This window comes from Typopeltis vanoorti, chromosome 7 (assembly GCF_054136105.1).
Source record: "Typopeltis vanoorti isolate ZY-2024b chromosome 7, IOZ_Tvanoo_1.0, whole genome shotgun sequence".
In the NCBI taxonomy this organism is placed as follows: Eukaryota; Metazoa; Arthropoda; class Arachnida; order Uropygi; family Thelyphonidae; genus Typopeltis; species Typopeltis vanoorti.
Genome location: NC_143555.1, coordinates 137,017,214 through 137,031,544, shown reverse-complemented (window position 1 = coordinate 137,031,544; position 14,331 = coordinate 137,017,214). Strand labels below are relative to the sequence as shown.

Genomic DNA, 14,331 nt, shown 5'->3' with positions numbered 1-14,331 from the left:
CATTGATAGGGCTCAACTCTAACTGAATTTAAGTCATCCAATATAATTAGCAGCACACCCTCTCCTATCCACTCTGTCCTTCCTAAAAATACTGTATCCATGACACTCGATACCAGTTAGTAGGTCTGATTCTGATAGCCAGGTCTCACTAATTCCTACAATCTGAGGTTGCAACATATTGACTATGGCAACAAACTCTACCCTTTGTTTCTGATACTCTTAGCATTCGTGTATAGACATAATAATCTACCTTCATGTTCTTTTGTATACTCTTGTTTGCAGTCTGCCTGATACAATTGGTCAACTTGCAGATCTCTATTCTTCTCTAATGCCTTACACATGTAGACATCTTTGCACACATATGATGGGTCTGAACCGGATGAACACAAACCCGAAATCATTCTTGCCTCATCAACATTTCCATAACAAAGCCCATTCCCATCATTAACACAGTTATATATCATTGTTGCTCTTACACTCGCATTCACGCCATTCCTCCCTTTATAATTTAGTTTCGCTGACTCTCTGTGTTAGGTGTCATACCAGTTTTTCCAGAATCCTGATACTAAACGCATTAGACTGCTTAATTTAAATCTCAGCTCTTGCAAAGTCTCAAATGAATGTAAGGAGGGTCAAATAATTCCTTTGCATAAAGGAGGGTCAAATAATTCCTTTGCATAAAGGAGGGTCTTAGTCTGTGGTAGTAAATTATAGACATATCACTATCTCAGGAGTAGTGGTAAAAGTACTGGAAAAGTTGGTCAGAAAGAGAATTCAAAAATGGATGGATAAGAATATGATACTCTATGAGCGACAGCATTGCCTTGCAATGGGTAGGTCATTCCTTAACAATCTATTAACTTTTTTTTATAATATGACAGCTGAGTTGCATAAAGGGAATGGCTACACTATGATACTGATGAATTTTGCAAAACTGTTTGACAGCTAACCATACGGAACTCTATTACGCAAACTGTAAATGGGATGGATATGAAATTGGTGATATGGATAAATGGTTGGCTGAGGAACCGATACCAAACTGTAGTATATGGAGGAGCAGAATCTAGGAGAAGACAGGTGACTAGTAGGGCATCTCGAGGCTTTGCACTTGGACCACTGCTGTTTAATTTTTATGAGGGGTATCCAAATATAACTGGAATTATTAAAAAAAAAAGTTATTAAAGTTTATGATACCATATGCTAGTCTCCTTCAAAGTATTCTCCATGTGAGTCAATGCACTTGTCCCAACGTTTTTTCCACTGCTGGAAACAGCTCTGGAACTCTTCAACTGGAATACTGTTTATGGCCTCCAGTGACCTTTCTTTCAATTCATCCACAGCAATGAATCGCTGCCCTTTCAGGATTTTCATTATTCATGGGAATAAAAAAAACAGTCAAATGGAGAGAGATAAGGCAAGTAGGGAGGGTGGAGAATAACCACTATGTTGTTTTTTGTTAAGAACTGTTGGACATACAAGGCCATGTGGACTGGGGAATAGTCATGTTGCAGCAAAGCAACCAATCTCTGCTACTCCATCTCCATATTTCTGGCAGTTTTTGTCACACACCATCATGCAGTCTTTTCAAAATGAGATAAAAATGTTAGTTCACTGTCTGCCCAATAGGAACAAATTCTTTGTATACAATTCCATTCACATCAAAAAACAAATCAACATCGTTGTGATGTTTGATTGAACTTGAAGTACCTTTTTGGGTCTCGGTGAATTTGCATGTTTCCATTGGTTTGATGCTTGTTTTGTTTCTGGATCAAAACTGTAGCACCAAGATTCCTCATCATAGCTTTTGAAAGACAGTTCTAGTCATTAAGAACTTGCTCCCTCAAATCACAGCAAACCTTCACATAATTTTTTTTTTTTTTTTGATCCTCTGTAAGTGCAAATTTAACAGACACACGTTTCATTTGCAAATCTTCTGTTAAAATTCACTGGCATGAACTCTACTACAGATTCGTCTCTTCAGAAACTTTCTCAGTGATCTTTCAATGATCTTCATCGATTGCCTGGCTAACTTTTTTGATGTTTTCATCATTTCTGCTTGTCGAAGATCAGCCAGGTCATGGTTGGTCTTCAACTGACATGTCCCCATATTTGAAATGGGAAAACCAATTGTAGACCTGCTTTTACCTAAAGCACACATAAAGACTTGCCAAAGCATAACAGTAGTTTCAGCTGCAATTTTATCCAACAGATAACAAAATTTCATGCACACACTCTCTGTTCCTTGTGGTCAGAAATCACAAAATTGCCAAACTTGCTTGTAAGCACTAACAAAAAAAGCAGCAAGAAAACTAACCAGTTCAAACAGGATGACACTACTTGCCAGACTGGTGCAGAAAACTGCACACTCACAATACTTAGCAACATCATCCTTAACTAGAAAACGTGCATACACCAAATTCAGATTCTGGTTATTTTTGGATACCCATAGGATATAATTTGAAGGCAGATATTCAGTTGTTTGCTGATGATGCAAAGTTGAGTAGAGTAATAGTTAATCAAGATGATGTAGAGAACTTGCACTATGATTTGAATAGTATGGGCAAAACATAATGGATGTCGATTTAATTTGCAAAAGTGCAAAGTTATGCATTTGGGGATACTAAGATTACAGGATGTGTACCATATTGAGGAAATTGTACTCGAGGAAATTGATGAAGCCAGAGATTTGTAGATAGCAGTAGATAGAGAGTTGAAGTTTAGAGTTCATCTTGCTAAAGTAGCCAGGGTAGTTTACGGAATTACTTTTTTTTTTTTATTGAGAACACACTAACAAACAGAGATTATGTAGTTATCATTCCTCTTTATAAACCTGGATATGACCACATCTGGATTATTGTGCTCAGGTTTGGTTATCTGGGTTTCTTGGGGATGCAGAAGTGGTGGAGAGGATCCAGAGGTCAGTGACCATTATTAGATTAGTGTATTAGTTCTGAGATTGGTTATCTGATAGGTATCAGCAAGTTGCATATGGGGGGAAGCAATATCCCAGAAAATGAAAGTCACTAATGGTGTGCTTCAGGGATTTGTTTTAGAACAGTTGCTGTTTACCTGTACGTTAATGATATTGGTGATTTGAATGGGGATATTCAGTTGTTTGCAGGTGATGTAAAGCTTGGACAAACTATGAGGAGCAGAGCAGATGTTGTGGCCTTACAAGAAGGCTTGAATAGACTGAGTGAATCGGAATGGGGATGAGGAATGGGGATGCCAGTTCAATGTTGCAAAATGTAAGGTTTTAAAATTTGGAAACAAAGATGGGATGTAGAATTTACGCTTGATGGAGATATATATATTGTTGGAGGTAATAAGAGATCTTGGGAGTGATGGTGGATAAGGATCTAAAATTAGAGGACATATTGTCAAAATCGTGAGGACAACACAACACATTCTGGGGATGATGCAGAGGACACCGACTTGTAGAAGTAGGAAGATTCTTGTTCCATTGTATAAGGACTACTGTGTACAGATTTGGTCACCTGGTTTTCAAAAGTATGAAGAGATATTGTAAAGGGTCCAGAGGTGACTGACTGAAGTAGTTTCTGATCTTTGGAATGTTGAATATGAGGAAAGGTTGAGAAGATGCAATCTACAGATTCTAGTGGGTAGGAGGAAGAGAAGTGATATGATAGAGACCTACAAGTTAGTAAGGGGTTGTTATAGGATCAATGTTGAAGAGATGTTATAGAAAACGGTGGGCGGTCAGGCAAGAACAAGAGGTCATCCCTGGAAACTGTATAAGGAGGGTGTGAAAAGGGAAGTGAGAAGCAGTTTTTTTGCATGCAGAGTTGTTAATGATTGGAATGTCATGCCTGAGAGTGTAGTGTCTGCAGAGAATTTGAGCGTGTTTAAGGCACGATATGATGAACTGTGTGTGTGTATGACAAAAGATCCTTCTAGATTAGTCTCTAACTCCATGGGGTATTAGGGTAATATTTTTTCCCCATTAATAATAATAATAATAAATACATTTGCATTGAAGCACTTACTACCTACTCTGAAATGCATTCACTCATTAACCACCTGCAGCAAAAAATCTCCTTTGCACATTTTTATTCATGTGACCCTTGTACGGTTTTCAGGGATGACCTCTTGTTCTTGTTCCTGCATCACCCATTATCCCATACAATAATTCCCCAGTATCTAGTTGATAGGCTGCTCCTAACAACTTATACATCCAATCATATTACACTTCCTCCTCTTATTTTCCAACCTCTGAAGACCACATTAGCTCAGTCTCTCCTTATACACAGTATTCCAGAGTAATATTCCTGAAACAGTCTTAGTTATTTACCTCTGCACACTCTCTCTCTCTCTCTCTCTCTCTAATGTTTTCATATTATCAATGTAGACAGGTGACCATGCACAGAAATCCAAATGAGACCAAATTAGTGAGGTATATGGTGAAACTATTGGCTCTTTATCCATATATGTCAGTGGTCTTCAAATTCTAGCAATAATTTTCTTGGTAATCTTTACAGCTTTCATGATCTGTACCCTGAATTTCAGTTCCCAATCCACTAAGATTGTCCAGATCCCTTGCCTCCTCCACCTCCTGAAGAAAACTTCCTCAAATGGGATAAATCTCATTCCATCTTCTCTGGCCAAAGTGAATAACTTCAAATTAACAACATTGAATGAAATTCCCATTCAGATCCAAATTGAAAGTCCAAATTGAAATGACATTCACATTCTTCAGATCACAGCCCAATGCATTCAAATCCTCCTCTAATAACAACATATCAGAATTTTCTGACATTGCTCTTCTTAATTTAGCATAATCAGCAAATAACTGAATATCTCACCTCCGTATACAACTTGCTGGCTCTTATCAGTCGCCCATCCATGTAACCAAACTACCAAATGCCTATCCATCTCCAACCTGCTCAAGTGCAACAGTAATTTATCATGCGGTACTTGATCAAATGCTTATCACTGTATATCCATTTCCTATGTAACTTTTTTCCAGAAATAACAATGTATACTAAAATATTAATTATAAAAACTTTAATCAATATTTTCCTATATTTCAGCAGTGTTACATTGCTATCATCAGGGACTACAAATGCTGTTGAAGAAGGGCAACCACGACTGGCCAAATGCAGTTGAAGAAGGGCAACCAAAGTCAGTCCTAGAGTCCTTAACTGTGTCCCTTAGTGGGCAGAATTGGGTAATATTGACCATTGGGATGAAGGTTTTAGGATGTATGCTTCCCAAATTTGGGGCAGTCTCATGCACCCAAATTTGTTGAGGTTTGGAAAGTTTTTCAGGACTGAGGCAGATTTGAGGAATAGCCTTTCATAATTGTATTTGCTGCAGTGGCCTTCTTGCAGCATATCCTGTGGCGCATGTCCAAAGCATGGTCAGCAAGTTCTGAGTGGCTGTATTAGTGGAACCAAATGTAGTTCTTGTGTCCATAAATTCTGATATTGTCTGTCTTGCCTGTTCAGCCGTAGTGAGACAGTTTGCAACTGCAAGAGACCTGGTATACACCTGGCAGGTCTAGGAAATGTGGTTGGTCTTTTGGAGGAACAGATAAGTGATGCCAATTTTTTATCTGGTATATAAGTGGTTGTAAAGTTGTATTTATTATTATTACTATTAAAGGCTATTCCATGGTGTCCTTAGACTCATTGAGGAAATGCCCTAAACATCATGTTAAGCACTATCCAACATTTGTGCAGAATTGATCATACTTTGCTTTGAACTTATTTATTACATCACATTCACATTCATGGCACCCACAACAATTCACTCATTCACTATTCTCCAAGCAAGTTAGTAAGGGTGTTAGAACAAGAAACTTGTTCTAACACCCTTACTAACTACACTGTTGCTCAGTTTCCAAGGATGGCCTCTAGTTCTCCCACCACTAGACCTGTTCTGAAAAATTTCCTCTGTATTAATCTTGTAAAAACCCTGCAGTAATTTGTATGTCTCAATCATATCACTCCTTTTCCACCTGTGAACCAATTTCTGTAACCCCAAAATGTTTAACCTGTTCTTGTAAGGTTTTTCTTGTAATTTAGGTTGTTGAAGATATACATGCACACACATGCATACACATGGATTCCAGATGATCACCTTAATATTTATCCTTAGGATATTTGTCAATTTTTGGACATGCCATTTAGGACTGACTTTATGTGCCAAAGGATGGCCTCTAGTTCTCCCACCACTAGACCTGTTCTGAAAAATTTCCTCTGTATTAATCTTGTAAAAACCCTGCAGTAATTTGTATGTCTCAATCATATCACTCCTTTTCCACCTGTGAACCAATTTCTGTAACCCAAAAAGGTTTAACCTGTTCTTGTAAGGTTTTTCTTGTAATTTAGGTTGTTGAAGATATGCACGCACACACATGCATACACATGGATTCCAGATGATCACCTTAATATTTTTCCTTAGGATATTTGTCAATTTTTGGACATGCCATTTAGGACTGACTTTGATTGCTTTTCTTCAACCTCACTTGCCCCAAAACAATGATATGTGCCTGCATGCATATATTGTTGTTTTTGTGATCCCTGATGATGGCAATATAATGCTGAAATATAGGAAAGGGAAAGTATTAATTAAAGTTTTTGTAGTTAATATTTTAGTATACATTGTCATTTCCAGAAAAATAATAGTTATGAGTAACCAAATCTACATTTCCAATAACGAATCAGCATTTCCTCTGTACAATACACTAGTCACCCTATTATAAAATGTAACCAAGTTACTTAAGCATGACCGTTCCTCAACAAACACATACTGCTTTCTTGAAAAATTGCCATTCTCATCAACTCACCTTTGTATTCTGTCTCTAACCAGCTTCTCTTTAATACTTATTATTATTATTATTATTATTATTATTATTATTATTATTATTACTTTCACCAGTATATTTGATAGACATAGGCCTGTAGTTTGAAATGACTGACTTGGATCCTCCCTTAAGCAGTGGCTCTATTTTTCCCTTTTTCCATTCTTCTGGGACCTCTTGCCTGTTTTCTGTTGAACAACCAAGTCAGTAGCACTCCCAGCTGGTTTGCACATTCTCATAATATACATGGTACTATCCCATCCAATCCCACAGTCTTGCTAATATCAGTTTACTTAATATTCTAAACACTTCTCATTCTTGAACTGTCTGTCTTCTGTTCTCCTTCCTATTTCTGTTCAACACCATTCTTAATTCTCCTATATGAAATGCACTAACAAAATACATTGAATATTAGCAACAAAAGTCAGTCTTCCACATTCCGACTTTCTTCTACTAGTAACATAACTATAGAATTCTCTAGGGTTTTGCTTTACTGCTTCAGCCAATCTCTTTTCATATGCCAATTTCTCTTCTTTCCTTTCTACTCTTGTCACCTTCCCAGTTTGCATCTTATACTGCTCATGCTGCTGCTGAGAGATATAATTCCATGTGGACCATTTTCTTTTTTTTTTTAACTAAAAAAAATGCTACAATTATCTCTTATCTAGAGATGAGACAAATACATCTCTGTTTATGGCACATGCTGAACTGATTCATAATGCTATAAATCTCAGAATTTAGGTATAATTTCAACTCTTGGGATCATATTTTCTGTCTTATTAGCAATTAGAATGAGTTAGCCAAAGAACCAATTCCATTCTAATATTTTGGTAGAAAATAGATATGAAAACAGACCATCTCAAGATTTATTTTGATGCAAGAAATTCACTGCACAATTGACAGTGAAAAAAATGGAGAATATATATTTCTCTTCCATGTATTAACTCATGTTGGAGGCTTAATGGAGTATTGACAGCACTAAGAAAGATTACAAATTTAATGTAATTAATGCTTCCAATATTTTGTCTCGGTCACTCATACATCTTAAGGGAATACAAATAACACACTTGTAACACACACACAAAGACAATACAATACTGAATGAAACACATGGGTGACTTCATAGTTCTAACTCAGTGGTGCACCCTCTATGGGCATTTTTAGGCGGCCAAGGATGTAAACTGAGATCTCTATGCCGATTATTGTTTCCCAAATTTTGGGAAGTTTTATGCATCCATATTTGTTAGAATTAGGTTGATTTCTGAGTGCCACTGATTCCAAAAACAGTCTTTTTTAAATTTACAATGATGAGCATAGTGGTTTTCTACCAGACAATCCTGTGAGTGGTATCCAATACACAGTCTGCAAGACCATAGTTGTGATTGCAGATGTATGAATTGTGTTCATCTAAATGGATGATGGCTGATCTCTCTGTCTGTCTGTCCGAAGTAAGCCAACTTGCAGAAACGAGTACTTTATATACCCCAGCCACTGAGAGGAGGAAGCTGATATCTTTGGTAGAATGGATTAGGGTAGCAAAATTATTAATACAGTGGAACCTCGGTTGTTGAACGCCTCTCATCTTGAACAAATCAGTTCCCGAACATATTTTCCAAACCAAAAATGCACCGGTTTCTGAACAGAATCTCGGTTCCCGAACAGGCAAACTGCCACCCATGTGATCCCCAGGCTGAGATGTATGGTGGGAGAGCATCACTTACGCCGCAGCCTCCTCTCAATCCAGACACCTGCTCGAATTTGCAGTGCCTTTTCTTGATTTTCTTTGTGTTTTGCTGTTTTTTTTAAAAATTTTTTATTAAATAAGCCACCATCAGACCAAAGAAGGATAGTGATAGCAGCAAAGCAAAAAGAAAAGTTGTTAGAACCACAATAGGGTTGAAAAAAGAAATCGCATCCAAACATGAAAATGACGTTTGTGTCTCAGATCTTGCTATGCAGTTCGGTATGTCAATATCAATGATCTGCACAATACTCAAAAATAAAGAGGCGATCAAGGGAGCTGATGTTGCAAAAGGACTGAAAGTTCTTACTAAACAAAGATCTCAGATGATTGAATAAGTGGAAAACGTGTTGCGGATTTGGATAAATGAGAAACAGTTAGCACTAGTGATAGTGTTTCTTATGTAATTTGTGAAAAAAAGCGAGACAATTACATGATGACCTGTTCAAAAACCCTCGTATGAGTGGTGCTAATAGCAAGGCTTGGGTAATCAGGCAATTTTTTATTCAGTGGATCCATGAAGTCTTTGCCACAAATGTGAGAAAATACCTTCAAGAAAAAAAAAATGCCATTAAAATGCCTTCTTGTGATGGTGGAGGAGTTTGATTTTTATCACAGTGAAGTTCCTGTCCCCTAACATGACTCCTCTAATCCAGCCCATGGACCAGACCAGCAGGTCATTTTGAACTTTAAGAAACTCTCCATCAAAGCACTGTTTCAAAGGTGTTTTGAAGTGACTTCTGACACAGAATTAACACTCAGAGAATTCTGGAAAAATCACTTTGGTATTCTCCATTGCTCAATATTCTTGACAAAGCCTGGATGCAAGTGACTTACAGGACTATAAATTCGGCCTGGAGGAAATTGTGGCCATACTGTGTAGCACAGACAGAGACATTGAGTGCTTTGAGGCTGAGTATGTTACTGTTGTCGATGATGTGTCTCTGGGCAAAAGCATGGGCTTGGAGGTTGGCAATGCTGATGTGGAGAACCATAGGAATGAGCTCACCACTGAAGAACAGAATGCCTTCAGAAGGAGCAGCAAAAGACAGTGGTTGAAGAAATGTTTTCAGAGACAGAAAGAAATGTGTGTGAAATGGGCTGAGGTGCAAAGTTTTGTGGAAAGAGCTCACCCTTTTTCATCAATATTTTATCTATTTATTGTGTTTATTCTTTTTATGTAAGATATTATGCATTTTCATTATTTTTGTATATGATTTTATGCCTGAAGCATAAAATGAAGCATAAACAATTGTTTGGGAATGGATTATTTCATTTTACATTAATTCTTATGGGAAAATGGTTTCAGTTTTCAAACAAATCGGTTTCCGAACAGCCTTTAGGAACGAATTATGTTCGACAACCGAGGTTCCACTGTATATTAATTATTAATATATTAATAGAGCAAAAAAACTTACAACCTCTGTGCAGCTTTCTGCATAGAGGTTGTAATTTTTTAAAGACCTGTATCTATTTTTTTGATGTGCCCTGGATGTAGGGGATGGTGATGGCACATTTCTGAAATCCTTCTAAAGGGATGGTCATGGACTGGGGGAAGGATTCATTGTTTTTCTAATTCTGTAAACACTTTAGCCATTGGATAGGAAACTGCATTCTGTATATGGTTAAGTTCTGTTGAAAGAGAGGTTCCACCGGAACAAAGTTTATAGGCACTGTTGGTTAGAGTTTTAATGATGCCATATTTTTGAGAAGAGTAGTGGGAAAGTTTGTGAATATATCTGCCTGTGTGAATGGGTTTTCTGTATACAGTGAAGGAGAGGTTACCGTTTGGAAGGCATGTTGCTAAGGTGTCTAGGAAGGGTAAACTATTGTTATTTTTTTTTCCATTGTAAACTGGATTCTCGGATGTAGCCTATTGAGTTGACCGAGGAAAGAGTCTAATGTGGCTGAGCTATGAGGCCAAATAGAGAACACATCATCTACGTATCTTAGCCAGATAGAAGATTTGAGAGGAGCTGATTCTATGGCTCATTTTTTAAAATTTTTCCATGTGTAGAAATTGGCACTGTCTCTCCCTGACATCTCTAGCCCACCCCGTTTCCCTGTCCAACTTGCATTCCTGTTTTCACATTCTCTTCTCTGTTCACAACTACCTCAGTCTCACATAATTCATTTGCTTGCTCATTCAAATCATCTTTGACTTCCTTCTCATAGCAATCTTCCCAAATGACTCAAATGACTCCAAGTCTGTCACTCTTATACAGTTCATTCGTCCTTCAAATTCGTCCCACACATTCACAAAGAGAACTCCTTTCTCTTCACACATTTTTGCTAATGTTCCATTCAAGATCTTTAAATGGAATGTTAGCTGCAATTTATCATTGTCGTACCTGGGCAGCACACAAACTACCCTTCCTATGATATTGTTGTCTTTCACTCTCTCCCTCAATAATCTCCTAATATCCACTCTCATATTCTATGCCCAGCTAAATCTTTTCCAACCACAACCATTAACTCCCTCTCATGCTTACTTCTCATATTCAGTGCCTCAATCACCCCATTCAATCTCCTTCCTTTTGCACAAGCTAAGCCCAGTTTTTTTTTTTTTTTTCTTCTGTGATGGATAAACTGATACACTGCAGCCAGTGTTTTTGAATTATTTCACTTCTCTAATTATGTAGCCAAGATTTGGCGCTTCAAAATACAGTAGTCAGTTTGGTGCATAAAATGTATATCTTCTTCTTCTTCTTCTTCTGCAGCTTCTCCCACTTAAGTGGGGTCACTGTTTCTTATGAGTCTCCTCCACACCTTCCTGTCTTGGGCTGTCACCACATCCAAATTCTTCATCTTCAAATCCTCTTCTACCAGCTCCCTCCATCTCTTCTTTGGCCGCCCACGCTTCTGCCTTCCTTGCACATCCATCTGCATGACCCTTCTTCCCACATATTCGTCCTCCCTCCTCATCACATGACCAAACCATCTCAACCTTGCCTCCTGTATTTTCGCTCCTAAGTTCGTAACTTTCACTGTTCCCCTGACATAGTCATTTCTCAGATGATCCTTTCTGGTCACACCGCACATCCACCTAAGCATTCTCATCTCTGCTACTTCCATCCTGCTAATGTTATTTTTCCTCAGGGCCACAGTTTCTATAGCATATGTCATAGCTGGCCTCACTACTGTCCTATAAATTTTGCCTTTCAGATTGATCGGCACCCTCTTATCACATAACACTCCAGCCATCTCCCTCCAGTTCCTCCAACCTGCTTGTATCCTGCATCCCACTTCCTTCTCACCTCCTCCATCTTCTTCCACTGTCGAACCTAAGTATCTAAAGTCTCTCACCTTCCTGATGACATTTCCTTCCAGCTCCAGGTCTGTCTCCTGGCCACCGCCCACTGCGCAACACATATACTCTGTCTTACTTCTGCTCAGTCTCATACCTCTCTCTTCCAGTACTTTTCTCCATCTTTCCAGTTTAGTTTCTGCTTCTTCTCTTGAATCTACACAGAGCAAGATGTCATCTGCATACAACATTGTCCAAGGTGCATCTTCTCTCACCTCCTCTGTTACCACCTCCATCACAATATTAAACAGAAACGGACTTAATGCTGACCCTTGATGCAAGCCAACTGTTACTTGAAAACTTTCTGTCTGTCCCAAACAGGTCCGAACACTTGTCTTCACATTTCTGTACATTTCCTGCACCAACCTGACATATTTCTCCGGCACCTTCTTTTCCCTCAGACACCTCCAGACTTCTTGCCTTGGCACTCTATCGTATGCTTTCTCCAGATCAATAAATACCAGATGTAGCTCCCTTTGTTTCTCTCGATATTTTTCCATCATCTGTCGTAACCCAAAGATAGCATCTGTTGTTGATCTACCAGGCATGAAGCCAAATTGTTCCTTTGCAATCTCCACCTCCTCCCTCAATCTACCATCAAGAACCCTTTCTAGGATCTTCATTGTGTGGGACATCAACTTTATTCCTCTGTAATTTTTACAGAGGAATAAAGTTGGTGCATAAAATGTATATATTTGTAACAAATTGAGAAAACCATGATTCTTTTGATGATTCACATAATGGTTTGGGGATAGAAAAAAAAAGTTGAGGTTCTTTTTAAAGATACCTGTACTAAAATGAAAGTATTATTTATTGTTACACTTATCATGGTAAGAGTAAAATAGAAATCTACTTTTTCATACTGTCATAAATTTTTCAAATATGATTGTTTCAGGAAAAGTGAAGAAATTCCATCCTCATACACCTCAAATTCACCTCAGGAAATTAAAGTGCTACAATATGCTAAAAACTTATTACAGCAGTTTAAGTATCTTTTCCCAAGCAGGCCACTTCCATTTATCTTTCAGAATAATGAATATGAAGTACCAGTAAGTATTGCTGCTGTTATGTATTTTTTTTTATAATTGATTTTTTTAATGTTTACAAAAGGGTTTTCTTTTGTTTGTTTTTTAATTTTAAAAGAAAAAAAAAAGGAAAGAAAAAAAAAAGACTATCAAAACTTCTATGAGGAAAGGATATATGCTGAAGTACAAGGCTAATGATTATGACAAGCTTGGGAGACAGCTTGGAGCCATAGCATGGAATGAGGATTTGAGTGGTAAGGAAATAAATGCTGCTTGAGACCCGACAAAGAAATACATAACAGCATCAATGTGTGAATGTATTCCAAAGGTCAAAAGGCTGAAGGCGTAAAATGGATGAACGAGGGAATTAGGCATGACATCTGAAAGAAGAAGAAGAAGGTACTTTGGAAGCAACACAAGGTAAATAATGGTAATAATCAGTTGCATGAAGAGTATAAAGTGCAGGTCAGTAGCCCTTACCAAACGAGATTGGTAAGCTACTGACCTGCAAAAAAGTGCAGTATAACCAGTTATTAGCAAATCAGGCCAATAAAAACCCTTGTGAGTTTTTTCAATATGTGGCAAGTAGAAAGAAGAATGATTATGATAAAATGATGTTCATGGATGAAAGTGGCAAAACTGGTAACATCTGCAGAGAACATAGTTGGGATATTCAGTGAGCAGTTCTTCAGAGTGTTTTGTCGTCAGTGTGAAATCAGAAGCTCAGGTGTAGAGAATGAAATGAGAGAAAACTTAATAGTGAGCAAGCAAGAGGATATGAGGAGTTAAGTAAGCTAGATGTCAATAAGGCAATAGGCCTTGATGACATATCACCACGTAATATTGAGAAAATGTTCCAGGGAGTTAGCATCAGCCTTGGCCTACCTGTTTAACAAGAGTGTTGTGCAACAGCACAAGTCTCAAAGGAGTGGAAGGAAGGCAAAATTGGTCCACTCCATAAAAGTGGTGATGTCTAATGCAACAAGTTATAGGCAAATCTCTATATCTGAAATTGTAGTTAGGGTATTGGTGAGATACAGGATACAAAGGTGGGTTGATACAGTAATATTGTTAGTGCTTATCAGCATAGGTTTGTTAAAGGGAAGTTGTGTTTTACAAAGTTGCTTATGTACTATAACAAGGTGACAAATGAATTGGACAAAGGAGGATTCATATTCAGTGGTATTACTTAGATTTTGAAAGTTTATTTTTCACTTGGTTAGAGTATAATAAAATTTAAAATTAGTTTAATCCTTTATCCAAGTGTGGGCAAACAAAGTTTGCGCTTGAAGTATCTTCAGGACTAGGGTAAGGTGATACAACACCAGGGCAACTCGTTGCAAAGGTGGAGAAAGCTACCAACACTCCTATCTCAGTATCTCCTATAATGCAAAACACATCTCCATGCGGATATGTCTAATGTTATAGCATT

At 37.8% G+C, this 14,331-nt stretch overlaps 1 protein-coding gene across 1 annotated transcript in view; it reads left to right on the top strand.

The window, feature by feature from the left end:
- Positions 1 to 984: 984 nt before the first annotated feature.
- The window catches only part of LOC150105110 (dynein regulatory complex subunit 7-like), an 82,517-nt gene continuing 69,170 nt past the window's right edge, over positions 985 to 14,331 (top strand). Inside the window, exons 1-2 of the mRNA XM_090395120.1 lie at positions 985 to 1,139; positions 12,770 to 12,923. Coding sequence (XP_090251246.1) covers positions 985 to 1,139; positions 12,770 to 12,923 — 309 coding nt within the window. The remainder of the gene's footprint in view (positions 1,140 to 12,769; positions 12,924 to 14,331) is intronic.